Source organism: Oncorhynchus tshawytscha, linkage group LG01 (assembly GCF_018296145.1).
Source record: "Oncorhynchus tshawytscha isolate Ot180627B linkage group LG01, Otsh_v2.0, whole genome shotgun sequence".
Classification (NCBI taxonomy): Eukaryota; Metazoa; Chordata; class Actinopteri; order Salmoniformes; family Salmonidae; genus Oncorhynchus; species Oncorhynchus tshawytscha.
Genome location: NC_056429.1, coordinates 73,906,551 through 73,926,940, shown reverse-complemented (window position 1 = coordinate 73,926,940; position 20,390 = coordinate 73,906,551). Strand labels below are relative to the sequence as shown.

Sequence of the window (20,390 nt, the reverse complement as noted above, 5' to 3'; positions counted from 1 at the left end):
GAGGTGTTTTAGGAAGCATGGGGTGAAATCTCTTCAGATTACCTCAACAAATTGACAACTAGAATGTCAAAAGGTCTGCAAGGCTGTAATTGCTGCAAATGGAGGATTCTTTGACTATATTTTCAATTCATTTTGCAACTAATTTCATATATCTTTTCATGGGAAACAAGGACATTTCTAAGTGACACCAAACTTTTGAATGGTAGTGTATTTGTATTTTGGTCAACAGTACCCCCAGACCAAAACATCTTCCTGCAGCCATGCATGACCTCTATGTTGTATGGACGTTACTATCAGGACATTGCCTGAAATGTACCATTTAAAATATGAAATGGATCAAATTGAGTAGATTAAATTGTTTAACAATTTACATTAAATTGTTTCATAATGCACTTAAACTGAACTCGAACACAACCTGCTGACTAGATTTTCTATTTGTATTATTGTATCTTTCCTATTTGTAATCAGCGTTGGGGAGGATCTGATTACACGTACAGTACCAGTCAAAGGTTTGCACACACCTACTCATTCAAGGGTTTTTCATTATTTTTTACTGTTTTCTACATTGTAGAGTAATTGTGATAACATCAAAACACATATAAAACTGTCATTAGCCATTCCTGTTAACTGGGTCGTTCCACTTTTGCGTCCCTTTAAAATGAAAAGATTATGCACCAATATAGAATTTCAAGGCCTGTTATATTAAACGAATTGCCCTTTGTTAAAGACAACATGGAGAATTCAATAAATCAGATGTTTTAAATGTTCTGAAGATCATGATTTATTTCATGTGATTAGTGAATCATTTACGTCTGTCGCTCATTTAAGGTCAACCCTGTTACTCAACTCTTGTTATAATATGATGAAACCATTCCTTTTTTAGTATTTTTTTTTCAAAAGAAACATGAAACATCTAATAGTGAAATAAATCATAATGTAAAAGCTGGTTCTACTATTTTTGGCAATTTGACACGTTTTGCACACAACAAGCTTCCATTCCCCATGTCACAAGGGGATTTATGGCTGAATTAAGATGAAATTGTCAACCCTGTTACGGCCAACCCTGTTACTTTATTTGGCACTTAATAGGCACTTACTATATTATTTTGAGATGGGAAAACGTGTTTTTTATGAAGTTTAACATGTAGACAGAATGTAAAAATTAGGCGAAACCAAAAAGGCACTGAATTGGTGGAATGACCCAACTACACACATCACACGTCACACTTCTATGTGTGTGTGTGTGTGTGTTTGCATATGTTTGCATGTGTGTGTGTATGTGTGTGTGTGTGTGTGTGTGTCTGCGTGTGTGTGTAGTACTTACCAAAGTCACTGGCACAGTAATGTTCCATAATGGTGTCAGCTTTCAGTTCGTTGTCACATGGAGGGCAGGCTTTAGATGCTGGGAAGAAATAGAGAGAGAGAGGAGAATGATTGATATTGTGGCAAAGGCAGAGGGCAGTCCCAACCTGAACTTGAACCTTGGACCTTCCGACTTTCAGCCCAACACCTTGGATTTCACACCAAGACATTCAAACCTCTTCACAACAAAGCTCTGTGTTGGGTTAAGATCGCTACGATATAATGAATTATTACTGAAAATGCATGTATTAATTTCAGCTAGTGTAGGCAGTTGCTTATATACAACAGCCAGAGTACAGTAGAGTAGAGTGGACTAAAGAAGAGAAGAAGGCTACAGTAGAGCAGAGAATCAGCTTGTTCATACAGTGCATTCGGAAAGTATTCCGCCCCCTTCACTTTTTCCACACTTTGTTACGTTACAGCCTTATTCTAAAATGGATCATTATAATAACAACACCCCAAAATGATGAAAACAGGTTTTTATAATTGTTTGCTCATTCATTAAAACAAAAAAACAGAAATACCTTATTTACATAAGTATTCAGACCCTTTGCTATGAGATTTGAAATTGAGCTCAGATGCATCTTGTTGCCATTGATCATCCTTGAGATGTTTCTACACCTTGAGTGGAGTCCACCTGTGGTAAATTCAATTAATAGGACATGATTTGGAAAGACACACACCTGTCTATATAAGGTCCCACAGTTGACAATGTATGTCAGTGCAAAAACCAAGCCATGAGGTTGAAGTAATTGTCTGTAGAGCTCAGAGACAGGATTGTGTCGAGGCACAGATCTGGGGAATTGGACAAAAACATTTCTGCAGCATTGAATGTCTCCAAGAACACAGTTGTTTCCATCATTCTTAAATGGAAGATGTTTGGAAACACCAAGACTCTTCCTAGAGTTGGCCGCCCGGCCAAACTGAGCAACCGGGAGAGAAGGGCCCTGGTCAGGGAAGTGACCAAGAACCCGATGGTCACTCTGACAGAGTTCCAGAGTTCCTCTGCGAAGATGAGAGAACCTTCCACAAGGACAACCATCTCTGCAGCACTCCACAAATCAGGCCTTTATGGTTGATTGGCCAGACGGAGGCCACTCCTCAGTAAAAGGTACATAACAGCCTGATTGAAGTTTGGCAAAAGGCACCTAAAGATCTGATGAAACCAAGATTGAACTCTTTGGCCTGAATGCCAAGCGTCACGTCTGGAGGAAACCTGGCACCATCACCATGTGAAGCATGGCAGTATCATGCTGTGGGGATGTTTTTCAGCGGCAGGGACTGGGAGACTAGTGAAAGAGGGAAAGATGAACAGAGCAAAGTACAGAGAGCTCCTTGATGATAACCTGCTCCAGGGTGCTCAGGACCTCAGACTGTGGGCGAAGGTTCACCTTCCAACGGGACAACGATCCTAAGCACACAGCCAAGACAACACAGGAGTGGCTTCGGATGTCCTTGAGTGGCCCAGCCAGAGCCCGGACTTGAACCCGATCAAAACTCTCTGGAGAGAGCTGAAAATAGGTGTGCATCGACGCTCCCCATCTAACCTGAAAGAGCATGAGAGGATCTGCAGAGAAGAATGGGTGAAACTCGCCAAATACAGGTGTGCCATGCTTGTAGAGCAATACCCAAGAAGACTCAAGGCTGTAATCTCTGGCAAAGGTGCTTCAACAAAGTTCTGAGTCTGAATACTTATGTAACCTGTTTTTGCTTTGTCATTATATGGTATTATTGTGTGTAGATTGACGAGGGAAATAAAACAATTTAATACATTTTAGAATAAGGTGTAACGTAATAAAATGTGGAAAAAGTCAAGGGTTCTGAATACTTTCTGACTGCACTATATATAGATCAGCCTGTGCTGTTTTATGCCCTAGTCTAGACTGAAGCACTTGTTTAGAAGCAGCCTGTCAGAGGTTATTTGTCGAAGAGGGAATATATAGCGCAGGATCTTGAGTGATGTTTTCACTGCAATTACTCTGGAGAAAATGTTTTAATTTGAGAAGTTGTATATTTTGGTGTTGAGGCGTGGCATGTGTGTTCGTATGTGTGTTTTTCTCATTACTGTGTGTGTGTGTGTTGGGGCTTAGATTGTGTGTGTGCGTGCGTGCATCTGTGTCTGTGTTCATGTTTGTGTGCGTGTGTGTCTGTGTGTAAAAGGTAAATGGAGTAACAGCTAAGTTTAATGAACAGTGATTTTGTGTGCAGAAGCAGAGAACCAGTCATACAGTATGTCCCAAACATGAAACACACGTGTAGTCTGATAGGCTACAGTGGAAAATCAAGGGAAAAGCAAAGCAAATTACTAAAATTACTCAAATTAGGCCTCTCGTCTCAGTTGAACTAACTGTGTGTGTGTGTGTGTGTGTGTGTGTGTGTGTGTGTGTGTGTGCACATGGGTGTGTTAAATCACATGGTTTTATTAAGAATGTCTATGCAGTTGTCTTATGCCATTTCCTATAGAGACCGAAATTAGTTTATTGATCCACACACAAACGTTTAGGGAAGAGAGAAAGAGAGCAAGAGGGGAGACAGCAGGGGTAAGGATGTGGTTGCCAATAATAGTGTGTTTACCACTGTAACATACACTGAGTGTACAGAACATTAGGAACACCTACCTAATATTGAGTTGCACCCACTTTTGCCCTCAGAACACCCTCAATTCGTCAGACATAGACTTTATAAGATGTCGAAAGCAGGGATGCTGGCCCAAGTTGACTCCAATGCTTCCCACAGTTGTGTCAAGTTGGCTGGATTTCCTTTGGGTGTTGGACCATTCTTGATGCACACAGGAAACTGTTGAGCATGAAAAACCCAGCAGCGTTGGAGTTCTTGACACACTCAAACCGGTACGCTTGGCACCTACTACCATACCCCGTTCAAAGGTACTTAAATATTTTGTCTTGCCCATGGCACACACACAATCCATGTCTCAATTGTGTCAAAGCTTAAAAATCGTTCTTTAACCTGTCTTCTCTGCTTCATCTACACCAGTGGTTCCCAAACTTTTTATAGTCCCGTACCCCTTCAACATTCAACCTCCAGCTGCGTACCCCCTCTAGCACCAGGGTCAGCGCACTCTCAAATGTTGTTTTTGTCATCATTGTAAGCCTGCCACACACACACTGTACGATACATTTATTAAATATAAGAATGAGTGTGAGTTTCTGTCACAAACCGGTTTGTCAGAAGTCACAAAGAGTTCTTATTGGAACAGGACACAAATAATAATACAATAATAATCAATAATTTTGCTCTTTATTTAACCTTCTTAAATATAAAACCTTATTTGTTCATCAAACATTGTGAATAACTCACCACAGGTTAATGAGAAGGGTGTGCTTGAAGGATGCACATAACTCAGCAATGTTGGGTTGTAATTGGAGTGAGTCTCAGTCAAAAATAATTTTCCACATACAGTCTGTGCCTGTGTTTAGTGAGGGCCGAGAATCCACTCTCACATAGGTATGCGGTTGCAAAGGGCATCAGTGTCTTAACAGCGCGATTTGCCAAGGCAGGATACTCTGAGCTCAGCCCAATCTTGAAATCTGGCAGTGGCTTCTGATTAAATTAAATTTTCACAGAACCGCTTGTTGCAATTTCGATGATGCTCACTTGTTCAGATATCGGCAAGTGGACTGGAGGCAGGGCATGAAAGAGATAACGAATCCAGTTGTTTGTGTCATTTGTTTTGGGGAAGTACCTGCGTAATTGTGCACTCAACTCACTCAGGTGCTTCGACTATATCACATTTGACATTGTCTGTAAGCTTGATAGGCCAGTCGTGTGAGAAACTCGTCATCATGCAAGCGGTCAGACAAGTGAAAATAATGGTCAGTAAAGAAAACTTTAAGCTCGTCTCTCAATTTTTAAAAACGTGTCAATACTTTGTCCCTTGATAACTAGCGCACTTCTGTATGTTGTAAAAGCATTACATGGTCGCTGCCCATATCATTGCATAGTGCAGAACATATATGAGAGTTCAGGGGCCTTGCTATAACAAAGTTAACCAGTTTCACTGTAGTGTCCAAATCGTCTTTCAAGCTGTCAGGCATTCCCTTGGTAGCAAGAGCCTCTCAGTGGATGCTGCAGTGTACCTAAGTGGCGTCGGGAGCAACTGCTTGCACATACGTTATCTCTCCACTATGTCTCCCTGTCATGGCTTTTGCCATCAGCACAGATACCGACATGAGCAACAGCTATGTTTGTCTACATACGGACCGTTAGTGTTATTCCCATGAGAGAGTGACGGTTTTATTTGTGGTACCTCCGACGGCTTTGCGAGCTGAAAAACATCCCCACAGCATGATGCTGCCACCACCGTGGGGATGGTGCCAGGTGTTCTCTAGATCTGACGCTTGGCATTCAGGCCAAAGAGTTCAATCTTGATTTCATCACACCAGAGAATCATGTTTCTCATGGTCTGAGAGTCTTTAGGTGCCTTTTGGCAAACTCCAAGCGGGCTGTCATGTGCCTTTTACTGAGGAGTGGCTTCTGTCTGGCCACTCTACCATAAAAGCCTGATTGGTGGAATGCTGCAAAGACAGTTGTCCTTCTGGAAGGTTCTTCCATCTCCACAGAGGAACTCTAGAGCTCGAGTTCTTGGTCACCTCCCTGACCAAGGCCCTTCTCCCCAAAATGGCTCAGTTTGGCCAGACAGACAGCTCTAGGAAGAGTCTTGGTGGTTCCAAACTTCTTCCATTTAAGAATGATAGAGGCCCCTGTGTTCTTTGGGACCTTCAATGCTGCAGACATTTGTTGGTACTCTTACCCAGATCTGTGCCTCGACACAATCCTGTCTAGGAGCTCTGCGTACAATTTCTTCCAACTCATGGCTTGGTTTTTGCTCTGACATGCACTGTCAACTGTGGGACCTTTCCAAATCATGTCCAATCAATTTAATGTACCACAGGTGGACTCCAATCAAGTTGTAGAAACCTCTCAAGGATGATCAATGGAAACAGGATGTACCTGAGATCAATTTCATATCTCATAGCAAAGGGTCTGAATACGTATGTAAAAATTGCAAGAATGTCTAAAAACCTGTTTAGCTTTGTCATTATAGGGTGTGTAGATTTAGGAGAGAAAACATTTATTTCATTCATTTTAGAATAAGGCTGTAATTTAACAAAATGCAGAAAAAGTCAAGGGGTCTGGATACTTTCTCAAAGGCACTGTATATTACCTGATTGTTAATTTAAATGCATAATAACAGAGTGTATTTGGACAAGGGAAAAAATCACAAGTCAAATTTCTTTAAATTCATGATTGCTATGGGAATATCTAATTAAAAGTAACTTATTCAATTCACTTACATCACAAGACAATATAGTATGGGTCCTGGTCAAAAGTAGCACACTATATAGCGATTAGGGTGCCATTTGGGACCTATTCACTGACGGCAGCCAGCCCAGTCTAATTGATTTCCCCTGTTAATGAATAAACAGGACAGAGCGTTGGTTGTGCTGTATAGAAGGAATGTATTCTCCTGACACAAACCCTGGCACTGAGACAACTGGGCAGCCAGCCAACACACCACAACCCCAGAGAAATTACAATCTATTACTCTATGGGATGAATAAGATGCAACAGCCTCCAAGTGAATCGTTCAAAACAGGCAGAGCAGAGAGGGAGAGAGAGAAGGGGGAGGAGAGAGAGGCTGTGTGTGTGTGTGTGTGTGTGTGTGTGTGTGTGTGTGTGTGTGTGTGTGTGTGTGTGTGTGTGTGTGTGTGTGAGAGAGAGAGAGAGAGAGAGAGAGAGAGAGAGAAACTGTCATTCCACCGTGAAGGTTCCCATGCATTAACACAGTGAGGCCTACTACACAGAGGGGGTCAAGGCTTTAATTGTGTGTTGCTGACAATAAGACAAGGGCAGGCACACACACACACACTGAGGGTTTCTGTGTGACTAAAGAGTTCACCTCGATGCGACCCAGTGCAGTGAGGCATGTTGAACTCTGACCCCTCTCATTATCAGGCCAGACGGCTAGTTAGGACCAGGTGATAACCTCCAACCTTTGACTTTTGACCTTTGGAGGTGAACGGGCTGGCCTGATAATGAATGGGCTCTCTCTCACTCCCTCTTACTTTCCCTCTCCTCCCTGTCTCTCTTTATTTAGTTCTATGAGTACATATTTGCATGCATAAGTATCTGCACATGGCAGTACAAACTGGACAGGGGTCATGTAAATACACTAGCCTCTAATAATTTCGTTACAGTGGTCAGTGTATGTTCTAAACATTGACAGAGAGTCAGCACTGTCATAGCCAGTTCTCAGATCTATTTGTGTTGTATAGGTCCTAATGTTGCTGTATGACCAGTGACCATAGGAGTTGGCAGGACTGATCTGGGACCAGTCTAACACTTTCAGGTCACCAATAGCACAATGCCCACTAGTCATACTGCTGGGCTGATGTTAAAAGGGAACATCTGATCCAACGCTCTGTACACGGAACACTGGCCATGCCTTTGGAGAATATTATTTCTGTTCTGTAGAGGACACACACTCACACACACACATACACACTGTGGGTATAGGATTCCTACAGATGCGAGAAGCGTGCTGTATTTTAGTGGTCCCAGGGGTCGGCCTGCGGGGCGATGTTTAAACTCTTCTCTGTCTGTGAGCATGGTGCATTTAACCAGATGTTAGCCTCACTGACATAAATCACATGCTGTATTTCATGTGTGTGTGTGTGTGTTTTTCATCCCCGCCACAGCAGCGTTTTATGTCAGAAGTGTCTCTGCTCGTAAGTTAAACGGCCCAAATGAGCCGTGAGATTGTGACCTGTGCATAGTTTATTCATAAAAGCCCCTCTGATACATGGGAGTGTGTGAGTGTGTGTGCAAATATGAGTGTGTGTCTATGAGTGTGCGTCTATGTGTGTGTGTGCGTGTGTATGCATGTGTGTTTACATGTGTGTGTGTGTGCGTGCCTGTTTGTGCGGGTGCATGTGTGTATGCATGGGTTCGTGTGTGTGTGTGATACTGCACACTCTGTTTAGAATCAGTGTTATTCAATCTGACAGTAGACAGCAGGCCAGTCATCACACACTCAGTGACCAACAAGATGTCACTGTCTCACTTCAGTATCCAATGTTTGGGGGGGATAAACATCACATTTTGACTGGTTAAGGTAAATGTTAAGGTTGGGGATAGGGTTAAAACGGGAAAAACTTGACGGTTAAGTTTAGGCATTAATTCCGACTGGCTAAGACAAGGTTTAAGGGTTGTGACAGGGTTAGGGTTAAAACAGGAAAAACTTGACGGTTAAGTTTAGGCATTGGGCCTCTCGAGTAGGTCTAAGGCAATGCATCACAGTGCTTGAAACGTCACTATAGAAGCTGGTTTGATCACAGGCTGTGTCACAACCAGCTGTGATCGGGAGACCCATAAGGCGGCGTACAATTGGCCCAGTGTCGTCCGGGTTAGGTGAGGTTTTGGCCGGCCGGGATTTCCTTATCCCACCGCGCTCTTGCGACTCCTTGTGGTGGTCCAGGCGCCTGGAAGCTGACCTAGGTCGCCAGCTGTGTGTTTCCTCCGACACATTGTGTCAAGAAGCAGTGCAGCTTGGCAGGGTCGTGTTCCGGAGGACGCCTCTCCCGAGTACATAGGGCAGTTTCAGTGATAGGACAATTGGAAATTACGAAATTGGGGAGAAAAAGGGTTAAAATAAATAATAATAATATGTTTAGTCATTAGTTTCGACAGGCTAAGGTAAGGGTTAAGGTTAGGGATGAGTTAAAACAGAAAATAATAAAAACAAGTGTCCCAGCCTACCAGCTCTCACAGCCTCACGTCAGAGTTAGATGTTCATTCATGTTTCAAATTTCTAAGTTATTCAAAGTGTTTAAGGTTAAGTTTAGGCATCACCCTGGATTTTTAAGGTTAGGATGACAGGGCTTCCCAGACCTCCCTCTCATCTCTCTTTCTCTCTCCTACACCTCCTTTTCACCTCACCTCATCTCTCTCTCGCTCTCTCTCTCTACCCTCTAGACCCCCTCATCCCATTTCTCGAGTGAGCTGAGTACGTCCCACAAAGTGGTTATCAAATCCTGCAGAAGCTCTGCACCACCACTGAGTAACACCATACAACACAGTACACATGCACACTTGCACTGTCAGTCCAATCCTCTTCTGCTTGTTATGCTTTCATACACTCCAGCCTCCCTGTTCCGCTCTCTCCTATAACAACCCCAAAACCCATGGTCCTGCCAGGTACCGCTGCTTGTTTGTGTTGCCTTGCTATCTCTAGGTGTCAGTTTCATATAATCGCACACCCAGTGCCCAAACACACACACACGTACATGGACATGTGCACACAAATAGCACACAAACACCACAAGCACACAGACACACAGTTGGACATTGGTAGTGCTCCTCTCTCTCTATCTCTCTTGCACTCTCTCTCTCCGAAGCGAGAGGTGGAAAGTGAATCTAACTCTGTTGTGCTAGTTTCTACACCAGCTTCCTAACTGTGTTCCCTTTCCCTCTTGCTCTCTCTTTCCTCTCTCTCTCTATCTTTCCTGTCTCTCTCTTTGTCGCTCTCTCTCTGTCTTTCCTCTCTCTCTATCTTTCCTGTCTCTCTCTCTTTCCTCTCTCTCTCTGTCTTTCCTCTCTCTCTATCTTTCCTGTCTCTCTCTCTTTCCTCTCTCTCTCTGTCTTTCCTCTCTCTCTATCTTTCCTGTCTCTCTCTCTTTCCTCTCTCTCTCTATCTTTCCTGTCTCTCTCTTTGTCGCTCTCTCTCTGTCTTTCCTCTCTCTCTATCTTTCTTGTCTCTCTCTCTTTCCTCTCTCTCTCTATCTTTCCTGTCTCTCTCTTTGTCGCTCTCTCTCTCTCTTTCCTCTCTCTCTCTATCTTTCCTGTCTCTCTCTTTGTCGCTCTCTCTCTCTCTTTCCTCTCTCTCTCTATCTTTCCTGTCTCTCTCTCTGTCTTTCCTCTCTCTCTCTATCTTTCCTGTCTCTCTCTTTGTCGCTCTCTCTCTCTCTTTCCTCTCTCTCTCTATCTTTCCTGTCTCTCTCTCTGTCTTTCCTCTCTCTCTCTATCTTTCCTGTCTCTCTCTTTGTCGCTCTCTCTCTATCTTTCCTGTCTCTCTCTATCTTTCCTGTCTCTCTCTATCTTTCCTGTCTCTCTCTATCTTTCCTGTCTCTCTCTTTGTCGCTCTCTCTCTGTCTTTCCTGTCTCTCTCTGTCTTTCCTGTCTCTCTCTGTCTTTCCTGTCTCTCTCTGTCTTTCCTGTCTCTCTCTGTCTTTCCTGTCTCTCTCTATCTTTCCTGTCTCTCTCTGTCTTTCCTCTCTCTCTCTGTCTTTCCTCTCTCTCTCTGTCTTTCCTCTCTCTCTCTGTCTTTCCTGTCTCTCTCTGTCTTTCCTGTCTCTCTCTGTCTTTCCTGTCTCTCTCTATCTTTCCTGTCTCTCTCTGTCTTTCCTCTCTCTCTCTGTCTTTCCTCTCTCTCTCTGTCTTTCCTCTCTCTCTCTGTCTTTCCTGTCTCTCTCTGTCTTTCCTGTCTCTCTCTGTCTTTCCTGTCTCTCTCTATCTTTCCTGTCTCTCTCTATCTTTCCTGTCTCTCTCTATCTTTCCTGTCTCTCTCTATCTTTCCTGTCTCTCTCTATCTTTCCTGTCTCTCTCTTTGTCGCTCTCTCTCTGTCTTTCCTGTCTCTCTCTGTCTTTCCTCTCTCTCTCTGTCTTTCCTGTCTCTCTCTGTCTTTCCTGTCTCTCTCTATCTTTCCTGTCTCTCTCTATCTTTCCTGTCTCTCTCTATCTTTCCTGTCTCTCTCTATCTTTCCTGTCTCTCTCTCTCTTTCCTGTCTCTCTCTCTGTCTTTCCTCTCTCTCTCTATCTTTCCTGTCTCTCTCTATCTTTCCTGTCTCTCTCTATCTTTCCTGTCTCTCTCTATCTTTCCTGTCTCTCTCTCTCTTTCCTGTCTCTCTCTCTGTCTTTCCTCTCTCTCTCTCTTTCCTGTCTCTCTCTCTGTCTTTCCTCTCTCTCTCTATCTTTCCTGTCTCTCTCTATCTTTCCTGTCTCTCTCTATCTTTCCTGTCTCTCTCTATCTTTCCTGTCTCTCTCTCTCTTTCCTGTCTCTCTCTGTCTTTCCTCTCTCTCTCTATCTTTCCTGTCTCTCTCTATCTTTCCTGTCTCTCTCTCTCTTTCCTGTCTCTCTCTGTCTTTCCTCTCTCTCTCTATCTTTCCTGTCTCTCTCTATCTTTCCTGTCTCTCTCTATCTTTCCTGTCTCTCTCTATCTTTCCTGTCTCTCTCTATCTTTCCTGTCTCTCTCTCTGTCTTTCCTCTCTCTCTCTCTCTTTCCTGTCTCTCTCTCTGTCTTTCCTCTCTCTCTCTATCTTTCCAGTCTCTCTCTATCTTTCCTGTCTCTCTCTATCTTTCCTGTCTCTCTCTATCTTTCCTGTCTCTCTCTTTGTCGCTCTCTCTCTGTCTTTCCTGTCTCTCTCTATCTTTCCTGTCTCTCTCTATATTTCCTCTCTCTCTCTATCTTTCCTGTCTCTCTCTATCTTTCCTCTCTCTCTCTCTCTTTCCTCTCTCTCTATCTTTCCTCTCTCTCTCTATCTTTCCTGTCTCTCTCTATCTTTCCTGTCTCTCTATCTTTCCTCTCTCTCTATCTTTCCTCTCTCTCTCTATCTTTCCTGTCTCTCTCTATCTTTCCTGTCTCTCTCTATCTTTCCTCTCTCTCTATCTTTCCTCTCTCTCTCTATCTTTCCTCTCTCTCTCTATCTTTCCTGTCTCTCTCTATCTTTCCTGTCTCTCTCTATCTTTCCTGTCTCTCTGTCTTTCCTCTCTCTCTATCTTTCCTCTCTCTCTCTATCTTTCCTGTCTCTCTCTATCTTTCCTCTCTCTCTATCTTTCCTCTCTCTCTCTATCTTTCCTCTCTCTCTCTATCTTTCCTCTCTCTCTCTATCTTTCCTGTCTCTCTCTATCTTTCCTGTCTCTCTCTATCTTTCCTGTCTCTCTCTATCTTTCCTCTCTCTATCTTTCCTGTCTCTCTCTATCTTTCCTCTCTCTATCTTTCCTCTCTCTCTCTATCTTTCCTCTCTCTCTCTATCTTTCCTCTCTCTCTCTTTGTCGCTCTCTCTCTGTCTTTCCTCTCTCTCTCTATCTTTCCTCTCTCTCTCTGTCTTTCCTCTCTCTCTCTATCTTTCCTCTCTCTCTCTGTCTTTCCTCTCTCTCTCTATCTTTCCTCTCTCTCTCTGTCTTTCCTCTCTCTCTCTATCTTTCCTCTCTCTCTCTGTCTTTCCTCTCTCTCTCTGTCTTTCCTCTCTCTCTCTATCTTTCCTCTCTCTCTCTATCTTTCCTGTCTCTCTCTTTGTCGCTCTCTCTCTGTCTTTCCTCACTCTTCCTTTTTCTCTTGTGTATGTGTGTGTACGTGTGTGTTTGTATGTGCGTGTCTGTGAATGAACGTGCACATGTATGTGTGAATGAACATGTATGCGTGCGTGCGTGTGTGTGTGTGTGTGTGTGTGTGTAGCTGTGCTATATCATGCAATTGCAGAATAGCTGGTATCTGGTTCTTGCAGACAGACAGGAGAGATCCCTCTGAGTGATAAAAAGTCAGAAAGATGATACAGGGAAGAATGATCTAGAGGTTTCTAAAGACCAACCATTCATTACACTTTGAAGTGATTTTAGAGCTCTGAGTAGAGGAACAGAGGCTATGAGAAAAAAGTTGAACAAATAATCACTACCTAAAAATATAAATAATGTGCTTTGATTTGTTCCATTAAGGCCACCTGTTTATGTGCTTAGATTTTAAAACTCTGAAGTTCCCCCTCAGTTCTCCAGATACTATCGGGGGCATCCCTAGACCAGACCAAGTACTGTATGTATGAGATACCTCTAAGCTGGTACTCTACCATGTTGGAAAAATTGTGACTTCACCGTTGGGCAAAACATTTAAAAGATTTTACTGAGTTTTACAGTTCATATAAAGAAATCAGTCAATTGAAATAAATTCATTAGGCCCAAATCTATGAATTTCACATGACTGGGAATACAGATACTGTATGCAGTTGTTGGTCACAGATACCTTAAAAAAAGGTAGGGGCCTGGATCAGAAAACCAGTCAGTATCTGGTGTGACCACCATTTGCCTCATGCAGCACAACACATCTCCTTCGCATAGAGTTGATCAGGCTTTTGATTGTGGCAAGTGGAATGTTTCCCTACTCCTCTTCAATGGCTGTGCGAAGTTGCTAGATATTGGCATATGTCTATCCAGAGCATCCCAAACATGCTCAATAGGTGATATATCTGGTGAGTATGCAGGCCATGAAAGAACTGTGACATTTTCAGTTTCCAGGAATTGAGTACAGATCCTTGAGACATGGGGCCGTGCATTATCATGCAGAAACATGAGGTGACGGAGGCGGATGAATGGTACGACATTGGGTCCAGGATCTCGGCATTCAAATGGCCCTCGATAAAATGCGATTTTTTTCATTTTCCGTAGCTTATTCCTGACAATACCATAACCCCACCGACCACCATGGGGCACTCTGTTCACAACGTTGACATCGGAAAACCACGCACCCACACATGCCATATACGTGGTCTGCAGTTGTGAGGCCGGTTGGACGTGCTAAATTCTCTAAAACGATGTTGGAGGTGACTTATGTTAGAGAAAGGAACATTTAATTCTCTGGCAACAGCTCTGGTGGACATTCCTGCAGTCAGCATGCCAAATGCATATTTCCTCGAAACTTGAGACATATGTGGCATTGTGTTCTTTGACAAAACTGCACATTTTAGAGTGGCCTCTTATTGCCCCCATCACGAGGTGCACTTGGGTAATGATCATGCTGTTTAATCAGCTTGACATGCCACACCTGTCAGTAAGGTGGATGGATTAACTTGTCAAAGGAGAAATGCTCACTAACAGGGATGTAAACTAATTTGTGCACAAAATTTGAAAGAAATAAGCTTTTTGTGCTTATAGAACATTTCTGGAATATTTTTTTTTCAGCTCATGAAACCAACACACCAACACTTTACATGTTGCGTTTATACTGCATGTTTTTTCAGTGTAGATTGCATCTTTAGATGAGTTTCGTAGCAATTGTGTGTTAGAAGGATTATTATGGTGTGTCTGAAACGTTGCAGGGTTAGGTGTAGTATCAGACTAAGAGGCTCTCAGGACATGGAGCCGGTACATCAGAGAAGCTCTGGATCTTAACAGCATGTCAGCAGCCTCTAACCCGCCAGGCTAGAACTGATAAGGGTTCAATCTGTTTCACACACACACACACACACACACACACACACACACACACACACACACACACACACACACACACACACACACACACACACACACACACACACACACACACACACACACACACACACACACACACACACACACACACACACACACACACACACACACACACACACACACACACACGCAGACACATGCTCGTTTGCCAAGCGTTTGCCAAGCGTAAATCTCAAATGCTCCACTCTAACAGGATGGAGACACACACCGGGAGCCATATTCAATCAAAGGCTGTAAACCAGGTTTCCAGAAAAAAGTCCAAAATGTATTTTGTTCTTGAAATCTTTTTTTTTTTTGACACTGACCCTGTGATCAGTATTTTAAAAAATGCATTCATCTGAACATAACAGAGTAAAATATTTATATAAGGTGTTTATTTTATTTGTACCAATATTTGCGTATTTCAAAAGCAGCATATGTTGTAATATCACATTGTGTGCTTGGACTTCGCAACTGCATTGTAACTATTTGACCATGAACCAGTTTTTGAAATTAAATGTACACTCTGAAGTAACCTATATATTATCATTTGAATAGATAAACATGTGGTTTTCCATATAAAAAGATAAAGTTCAGGTACAATTCATGCCGTCTACTTTCCAAGGACCATGTAAAAGAGTGAGTTATGGCTCAGGGAAGTGAATATGTCACATAGTTGATTCTAGTCCTATAAAAACACAACACATATTTTCATAATGGAATATGATCTGCATCCAAAATGGCACCCTATTCGCCATATCGTGCATGGTTTTTCAAAAGCAGTGCACTACATATGGAATAGGGTGCTATTTGGGACATACTTCTCTCCTCTGCATGAGCTCAATGAAACAGCTTCTATGAATCTCTGTCTTCCAATGCTATCAAATGCCTTCCTTTCACACCGCCTGCAATAGAGAGTGTGTGTGAGAGTGTGTGTGTGTGTGTGTGTGTGTGTGTGTGTGTGTGTGTGTGTGTGTGTGTGTGTGTGTGTGTGTGTGTGTGTGTGTGTGTGTTCGTAGACACTTGCTGAATGAGTTTTCCTGAACACTTCATATTTCCTGATGAAACATGAAAGGTTCGCAGACTTATGTTATCATTCAGAGTTCAGACTGATTAAAACTGACACATGTTTTCCTAGATTAAGTCGGCCATATGTCTCTTTCATCCTTCTCCTATCCACACTTTACATTGTCCTCCTGTCCTTCTCGGCCAAGTTTGTCTGACTCTATTAAGCCAGTTTCTTGTCTTTGTACTCTTTTAAATAGATTGTTCAGTCTGAAGCATAGAATCAGAAGGATTCTAGTATTACATAGACCGATTCTATTCATATTGCCTGAGATGGTGCACTGTAGGTGAAAACCTGGGCCCAGATTCACAAAACCTTCTTAAGAAGACATTTCTTATTAACTGCCATTTTCTCCTTAACTATAGACTTATGAAGAAAGATAAGCAATGTTGCTATTCCTCAAAAAGGTTATTATGTTTATCCTTAAGCAAAAAGTAAAGAAGAAAATAAAGCTATTGGAAATGTTCTTAATTTTAAGATAGATTGTCCCTTGTCTTAAACTCAGGGCAGTGATAAACAAATCTCATGAAAGCCAAGATGTTTAATTCACTCACAAACTTCAGCTGAAAGTTTCAGTGTTGACTATTTTAAACCCAATAACATGTTTTACAACAGTAATCTCAGTGCTAGCTGGATAGCAACAAACATCTTAAGAAGATTTGTAAGAAGATATTTGAGAAGTTCGTAAGAAAATCATCAAATCTTAAGATATTGTTGAGGAATTGCACTTAAGAACTATCTTATGAACTTCTTATTCTTTTTCTTAAGATGTTTTGTAAGTTTTTGCGGAACAAGTGTTTTGTGAATCTGGGCCCTGGTTCTAAATCGACCAACCCGGGTAGCAAAGTACGAAACAAAACATAAATGAAGGAATGAATGAATGAAACATTCTCTTTCCCATCCTCATTGAAACTGGAAGGGAACCACTCTCTTTTCTTTACTTTTTTCTTTCACTTTACTTCCCTCACAACCTCCCCTCTCTCACTAAACTCTCTTTCCCCTCTTTCTCCTCCCTTCTACTTTTTCATTCTCTCTCTAAAGCCCACTCGTTCTCTCCTTCTTTCCATCACTCTCTCACCTCCCTCTTTTTCTCTCTCCTTTTCTCCCTCATTCTCTCTCTTACACCCCCTTCTCCCTCACCCCCCTCTCTAACTGCCCCCTCCATCCGTCTCTCCTTTTCTCTCTGTAGACTAATTCGCCCTCAGTAATTAGTTGGCTAGTTAATTGGCTGTCTAACTGGCCGACCAGACAAAAGACAGAGCAGGCTTGGACAACAGAGACACAGAGGAGAGTGTCCCCTTCACATTCTATAGACTCTAGACTCACATTGACTCTCTCACACACAGTCTCTCTCTCTCTCTCTCTCTCTCTCTCTCTCTCGCTCTCTCTCTCTCTCTCTCACTCACAGTCTTTCTCTCTCCTCTCTTCTTTCTCCTCTATCTTTCTCTTTTTCTCTAGCTAGTTACTGTGCACACACACACACACACACACACACACACACACACACACACACACACACACACACACACACACACACACTCACTCTAAGTTTCACACACACACACAAACACACACATCAGGGGTCATACAGTAGTGGATTTGGGAAAAGTGTGTATTTCTCTGTCCTGCACTCGAGTCGTAGCCGGAGAGCCCTCCACGCTGCCTGTCTCTCTGTGCTTAATCTACTCCTGGCTAGTTTCTCACTAGACTCACTGTCTGTTGTCAGCACATCACTCATAACATATGAGATTTAATGCCATTTTCTGTGTTACATTAGCAAAAATATAACTAGTATGTCACTGTCAGTAAAATATGTCTCAAATGGTTAAATATCACTATTTTTACATATACTAACGAGACCATGTTGACATTAACATTATGAATGATGATAATGTATTCATCACTTACTGCATGTAAATGTAACATCTTTTATTTCATGTTATATCATTGTGAAGAATAGTTAATCCCTACTTTCCATGAATTCTACAGGTATGTTACATAGTTTGTCTTGTGATTTTATTAAGATTTTATTATAGAATAGCTCCCTGATCAGCCCAGTCACTGATAATGTTCAAGAAATGTTGCTTGCTAAAATCAGTTCAAATATTAAAAGACAAACATGGTTTCATTCACCATCTGATTTTGATATTTTGATATTTTCTTCTTCTTTTTTTTTTACTGAGAATTTGTTTGGAAGCACATTTAAGTTTAGGGTCGGTTTCCCTGACCCAGAAAACCTACTCCGGGAGTTAAAAGCATGCTGAAGGCAGAATCTCTGAAAGTGTTTTCAGATATTCAGGAATAGCCTTAGACTGCCTGGTATAAGGGTTTATCTGAAAAGCTGCTGTCACTGAGATCAGTCTGAAACTGTCAACTTGTTCTTCATTTTATTTTTTACACACACTAGCAGTTCTACTGTAGTCTGATACACAAACTGAAAATGTTTCCCTTGTCTACAGTAACAGTTTTATTTTAATCTCTGCCATTGCAATAACAATAAATCGTTGCAATATTTGACATGAAAACGTTCCCTTGGTCTTTCTTTAATGTCACTCTGTTTTATAGTAGAAGTTATATTGAACACATGGACATTTCATTGTGGTCTCTCTATTATTTCCAGCTTTCACATACAGTAGAAGAAACACTGACTTGCATATTAGCTGACCTAATGGAATATAATTCATTCTGATATCTAATCTGGAACATCACTATACTTCCTTCCCTAGCTACAATATATCTTATAGCAGTTACATTGACTTAAAAGGTGTATATTTGTATCTATAACTATCACAATTGTTTCAGTGGTTTGTTCTTTCCTATCCAAAGATTATTCCTTCCATTACTTAAAATTAAATCTTGTTCTACCATATCGTCTGTTCAAAGCTCTGAAGCAGGAGTAAGAGTTAACCTGCATTGGGGCTTGGGCTCTCTCCCATCTAGAGCCAGTGTGATGTGTGGAGGCACAAACAACATTCAACCTGACAAACAGTCAACTAAACAAGTTATTACTATAGGGAAGGGACAATTACCATGTAATTTAGGGGCAATCTTTTACACAAGTCAGCATACAGTCTCTAAAGATGCAAGAAAAAATAAGATTGTGAATAAGTGTGTGTGATCTTACCTGGAGCCGGGGTGGCCTGGTTCCCAGCAAACTGCATGGGGATACACAGATCATTATCAATAGGAAACTTATCACAGGTCAACATCTCTGGCCAAGGGAACCCGTAGGTTTCCATAACTGGGGCACAGCTATCCCTCACGGCCTCACACAGCGAGCGACACGGGTAGATGGGCCTGTCCAGACACACCGGGGCGAAAAGGGAACACAGGAACACCTGTGTATCTGCGTGGCACCGCTTGGCGAGGAGCGGCACCCAGCTACCCGCCTGCTGTTTGACCTCCGGCATGGTCTCGTGGTCCAGCAGGTTGGGGAGGCGCATCTTCTTGTAGCCCACGTTGTGACAGAGGCGTAAATCGGAGGGGATGTCCACACACTGCGGCTGCTTTGTGTAGAAACGACCGTTGTGGAAGTTGTCTGATTGCCAGCTGTAGTAGTCGTATTCGTCGGCGGTTGAGGCAGGGGAGGTGAGGAAGAGGAGGAGGAGGAAGAAGGACATGGAGAGGGACAGTGCCATGGTGGAGAAGGGGTTAGTGAGTAGTTGTGCCCGCTGTTGCTTGCTGTTGCTGTGGTTCTTTTGTCCCTGTGCCATGTTGCTCTGTGCTCTTGGAGGGAGAAAGAAAAGAGGAACGTATCCAAATTGTCCAACGTGACTCGGGGCTTTTGGAGAATAAAGACTGTGCTGAAGAAATAAACTGTAATCCTTTTTTTCCTGGCCAAGAACGAGAGCAGGAGCTGAAGACAGAAAACAAAAAGAAAGTGTGTATTCTGGTCTTCTTTCAACAGAGAGAAAATGTGTGTGTTAGTGTGTGTCCAGTCATCTCATCTCTGCGCTAGTAGAGCTGTGTGTCTCTGCCTCAGGTTGTTGTAAGTGGGGAGATAAGGGGTGAGTCGAGGGTAAGACGAGGGGTCAGTGGAGGGTGAGTGCTGTGTGTGCCTCCTTTCCCTCTTTCTAATTCTCTGTCTGTCAAATTCTAAATCTCTCTATCTCTCTCTTGGTCTCTTCCTGCAGTTCTCTCTATCTCACTCCACAGCTGTCTCTTCCTCTGTCTCTGCCTCCACCTCTCTCCTTCTCTCTCTGTCTGTGTCGAGCAGTGTGTGTGGAGCAGCTACAGTATATCAGCTAGTGGGATAGTTTCTCCCTGTATTCTGTCAGGTCCCCTAGCAGACTCCCAGAACACTCTCCCTCCCACTGGCCCCACACAGCTCTGGCTCAGCTTATCACAGGCCTCACACAGTGCTACCTCAACCAATCAGAGACCAGGGGGAGGTCCTGAAGGGGGATGAGATTCTCCCCCCTCATCACCCTCTCTGGTAGACACTCCCTGAGGCAGAGAGAGAGAGTCGCACTACCAATGCCCAAGTGTGTGTGTGTTTGTGTGCTGTGGAGAGAGAGAGACAGATAAAGAAGGAGAGTTATAGAGGTAGAGGGAGAGCGAGAGGGAGAATGAGAGAAAGCAGGAGAGATAGGAGAGGGAGAGTAAGAAGTGAGAGAGAAGGAAAGCCCAATGTGTCGAGACTTTTCTACTCTCTCTGCACTCTCTCTCTCTCTCTCTCTCTCTCACACACACACACACACACAC

General features: G+C 42.8%; 1 protein-coding gene across 2 annotated transcripts in view; it reads right to left on the bottom strand.

Annotated features, from left to right (window-relative positions):
* LOC112256580 (secreted frizzled-related protein 5) overlaps window positions 1-20,039 on the bottom strand; it is a 33,825-nt gene extending 13,786 nt beyond the window's left edge. Inside the window, exons 1-2 of one of the 2 annotated variants that reach the window (XM_024429915.2) lie at window positions 18,811-20,032; window positions 1,325-1,402 (exon numbers count right to left, since the gene is read on the bottom strand). In XM_024429915.2, coding sequence (XP_024285683.1) covers window positions 1,325-1,402; window positions 18,811-19,399 — 667 coding nt within the window. In that variant the 5' untranslated portion in view covers window positions 19,400-20,032. Of the gene's footprint in view, window positions 1-1,324; window positions 1,403-18,810 lie in introns of both variants that reach the window. The other variant, XM_042325393.1, reaches the window with a different exon arrangement.
* Window positions 20,040-20,390: the final 351 nt, after the last annotated feature.